This window comes from Histoplasma capsulatum, genomic scaffold (assembly GCF_000149585.1).
Source record: "Histoplasma capsulatum NAm1 scaffold_2 genomic scaffold, whole genome shotgun sequence".
Classification (NCBI taxonomy): domain Eukaryota; kingdom Fungi; phylum Ascomycota; class Eurotiomycetes; order Onygenales; family Ajellomycetaceae; genus Histoplasma; species Histoplasma mississippiense.
Window position 1 is genome coordinate 2,221,347 of NW_001813981.1, and position 4,672 is coordinate 2,226,018.

Sequence of the window (4,672 nt, forward strand, 5' to 3'; positions counted from 1 at the left end):
CGATGGTGACCACAGTGATGGTGGTGTTGACAGCGTGCATGGTGTTGATAGCGAGCACAGTGAGCATGATGTTGACAGTGACCACAGTGTTGATAGTGAGTATGGTGATGGTGACCACAGTGATGGTGGTGTTGACAGCGAGCATGATGTTGACAGCAAGCACGGTGTTGACGGTGAGCATGGTGTTGATGGCGAGCATGATAGTGATGCTGATAGTAGAGTTGACAAAGGTAAGGTAGATGTATGATTAAGGTGTGTTACATGGAGCATACACATGCCTGCTCCATGACTACACATAAGAATTATTGCCACAAAAGCTCCAACCGCACACGTGTGCATGTGGCAGCACACACACACACACAGTACAACAAAACAAATTTGCCGATGAATCTGGTCTTTGGGAGATAACAGGGCACTTGGGCTGACAGATGCCCTGAAGTGCATCATCCGGCGGAAGCTGCGCGGCCAGCTTTAGTTATTTTCAGGGCATCTTTCAAACAGTCCCAGATGGAGATGCCTTGTCATTGGAGTTAGCTATATCAAATCGTCTCACGAAATCTGATATATCATAAACCGGAAATCTGTAAGGTTGACACCATAGGGTTTCTTGCTTCTTGCTCGAGGGTGATTATAACATCAGCGTGCAGTTCGATATCTTTTTAATTTCCACCAAGGAATACCGTCCGAGCCAATCGAAAATTATGCCACTCTGTATTGTGCTCGATTATGTTCCAACCGCGTGGTCACCTGGCTATGTTAGCCAGAAGTGAATGCACAGTCCCGAGGACCGAGTCTTTCAAGAGTTGCTATCTGAATCCTGTTCTTCCCCTTACTATGTATATAGGGATCTCTTCAGCGTAGCACGCCCCCATGCCCTTTGGGAGGCTCCGGAGGCGCAGGCAACGCCTGCGCGACCCCCGTGACATTAAACGAATACATACATATGTACCCGGCTATGTTATTCAAGGCAGAGTTGCTCTATATTCATCACTGGATGGGAGAATGGAACTTAAGCAGCGTTCCTTAGGATCACTTTGAACTGCTTCCCTACATTGATGATATAGGTCCAAACTGTTCCATATCCTTCAACCCTTGTTGTCGAATCTCCAGTATATGCTTGTTCTTCTGCCAATTCGAATGTAAGGAATGTCGATCGATTATTGCGCATATGCCGCTCAGCGCCAGTATCAAATATCCTGGAATCTCGAAGATAGGGGCGAAGGCTAGAAGGAGAATTTTCGAAACTCGTATTTAGCCGTTTTATCGATCGATCAACAGGCGCGATATCAGACGTGACAGAAGATTGATCAATAGGTTGATCAGTAGGTTCTCGCTTTCCTTTTAGAAGAACCATGCTACCTAGTGCTTGTTCTACCATCTCAGTGTTAGAAGCAGCAGCTCTGGTTAATACTGCATCTATCTTCTTCTTGATGTCATCATGCTTTAGTGCCTCATCAACCTTCTTACTAAGGTTCTCGTTTTTTCCCATCCTTCTGGCTTCTGACTTGGATTGAGATAGTAGCATAGGATCCAGGGATGGCTTGCTCCGCAAATGCAGGCTCTTGCTCGACTGCTTGAATAACCTTTGGTTTACCTTCCATATTTGAAAGGCACTTGGATGCCCAGGTGTGGGATACATAGTTCGCATCTGCTCCTGAGTCCACTAATGTCCACGCTATAGACCACCCAGCATCTGTTAACATCCAGGTGTTCATCGCTAATGAACATTTATCTTGCAGCCTGGTAGTTCGGATTCCCAATGCAGCAGCAGCTCCTACGATTGGGATTGCTGGTTTTTTGCTTGTCGAACCTGGTTACATATCTCTGGGCATAGCATCAAGCAACCATTCGCGACATGACCCTTCTTATGGCCCTTCTTATGACAATGTGAGCACGCCTTCATCCAGTTATATTTATCTTTCTTAGGTCGCTAATGAATTATTCCCCGACCCCGGAATTTCTCCACATCTTTTCTTGGAGGATGTCCACTCATGCCAGGATCTCGTTAATTCTAGCTGCCAAAGTGGTACCCGGCTACGCCTCCTGTTGATTGTATTTTTGGAGCTTTCTGCCGAGGTATCAGCCGCTCATGGCGCAGGTTCCGGTGGATCTTGAGTCGAATCAGTTTGCTCCTCTCATTTCCTTTTGTTCTGGCGGTTATCAGATTTACCAGGGCGACGTTAGTTGTCTATAAACCTCGCAAGCTTGCCCTTACGAATGGCTCGCCGTCGCCACGGCATATTCTCCTCGATCGACTGCCATCTTCGAAGGGATTCGTCATAATCTCCGGGTTTTTGGGTATAACGAAGGAGTTCATAGCGTATCACTGGTAAGCTTTACTTTGCAGGTTATCCATTCTTTGCTGCTCATTGTACAAGGGTAGGTAATATTCCCAATCTTCGAGATATTTGGAGAACTTGCGTATCGATTGCCATTCTTTTTGATAAGCATCTCGAGACCTTTGGCTTGCTAACCGGCGCTGGTTCTGCGGGTCACTTATCTGCACTTCTAGATGCGCGAGCATGTCATCAAAGCTTAATGGCATCGCTCCTAGTCTAGATTGTCCTGCTTGCCTACCATTCAAGGTAGTAAGATTGGACACAAGAAGTCCTGGCTTGGTATATCCCATTTTTGCGATATTTGGATCGGAAATCATTTACCACATCTGCGAAGGAGAAGTCCTCCTTACCCCCTATCTCAATTTCCCTTTTTCGAACGGTGACATATGGATTATCGATGGGTATATTGGCACAGAAGAAGTCCTTCCATATATCATAGTTGCCATCTATACCAGAGTGCTTGATCTCCTTTTCAGTGTCCAAGCATCTAGCCACCTGTTTAGGCACCTTTTGCAGGTTCTGATACTTCTGCCGCACTTCATATTGGCGGTCCGCGGTTCTAGGGGATAATCTCTTCTTAAGAGCAATCAGAAGGTCCCTGAAATCAATGAGATGATTTCCATCAGTTGATATCTCTAGCTCACTAGCAGATACCGTCCTGAAGATCTCCTTCTTGATCTTACTGACACCTTCAAGTTTATCTCGATAGATATTTCTATCATTGTTATACTTAACATTCTCCATATCTCATCTAATTTTTGCTTCCGTGGTGTGCTCGATGGGGAACTCTGGAGGAGAAGGTATAGGTATTTGGCTTGTTCGATCGGGACTTTCTTCACTGAGAAGATCCAGTACTTGTAGTTCTATGGCAAGACCTAGCATCATCTTGTACCACAAGCCTGGAGGAATCCATGAAGGTCGGTGCTTTTGATGACAGATTTTCTGTTGACATTTTGGTCGTTTGGATACAGATAAAAAATCGATATAGAATCAAACAAAGGACGATATAGATCGAACAGATATCGGTTATGCCACTATCGCTCACTGATAAGGAGGCTGATAAGGATCGGATAGATATAAATAAATGCAGCAATCGTCTCCGATGAGGAGGTCGGTGAGATCGGATAGATAGATAAGGACGTAATCAGATAGATATATTATGGATATCAGTATAGCGATTGGTCGCAAACCCGGGCTCATAACTGTCGGAACGATGGAATGTCCGAATATTAACCCCATCCGTTTGGACAGTCTTCGGGAAAGTAATCCTCCCAGAGTTCGAAAACTACGAACCAACTGAGAGAGGAAGTAGTCTCCATGTTCTCATCTCGAACCAAACTCCCAAGCTCGGCCTTCAGAATCACAACCAAGTCGCCCAACAAGACAATCCTTGTCCAATCAATCCCCCTGCTGATCAGCGTCAGCCACCTCCCGGATGATTCCGCCACCAAATTCGTCCCCACAATGCGTCTCCGCAACCTCAAACTAGCCATTGAATGCGCACAGCGTTTTGCGCCTTCGCATCCTTTGGCTGCAAAAACAACGACGGAAAGATCAATAAGCTCACTCTTATCGACCGCTCTCATCTTGATATTCCCCTAGAACCCCTCGCAGGCAATATGGGTAAGCTTCTAGACATCTTCTGTCTCCCTTCGCTCACGCACAGTTTCACGAGCAATCTCGTTCGGTGCAGATACAGCTTTCAGCTGAAGATCGTAGTGAGTGCCTGGCTGCACGAAGACTATCTGGGCGAGTCGAGCGTTGTTGAGGTTTTGTCGTCGTCTTATTTGCAGCTGCCCCTTAGGGCCGCCACCACTACTGCTGCCATCAGAGGAGGCGGCGGCGGTAGCAGCGGCAGAGGAAGATGGGATGCAGTTGCTTCTCAACCTTGAACGTGGGGCTAAAAGGTTCGTCGTGGTGCGATCCGGGGCCGGAAAAACAGTTCGGTGTGGTCCTAATCTGGCATGGTATAAAAGCTGTAAGACCTGGTTGGTTATTATTATCCATCTAGTGGCTAGCGGCAGCCAATATAATGGATTTATGTGTGGGCCACGTGGGATAGGGTAATAGGGCTGTTTGACGAATGTCACCCCTGCATGCACTAGTGTATATTCTGTGGGATGGTTAATCTTCTCATTGTGTGATCGCTAGCTAACTACAGATATATATATAGGGGAAATCACGTGCGGTGGAGGGCCGCCTGGGCAACTAAGTGCCCAACATATTCCACGATTCCTCTCAATGATGTTGATTTTTCGTATTTTGCAATGCCCTACCTAACCCCTAACACCTAGAGGAAATAAGCATGCTCTCCCATTGACATCGGGGTAGCT

General features: G+C 46.5%; 1 protein-coding gene across 1 annotated transcript; it reads right to left on the minus strand.

Moving 5' to 3' along the window:
- Positions 1-2,573: 2,573 nt before the first annotated feature.
- HCAG_02737 (predicted protein) lies at positions 2,574-3,291 on the minus strand (the record flags this gene model as incomplete). Its single annotated transcript, XM_001542516.1, has 2 exons — positions 2,574-3,054; positions 3,215-3,291. 2 exons carry the CDS (start codon positions 3,289-3,291, stop codon positions 2,574-2,576), a joined length of 558 nt encoding a protein of 185 aa, XP_001542566.1.
- Positions 3,292-4,672: the final 1,381 nt, after the last annotated feature.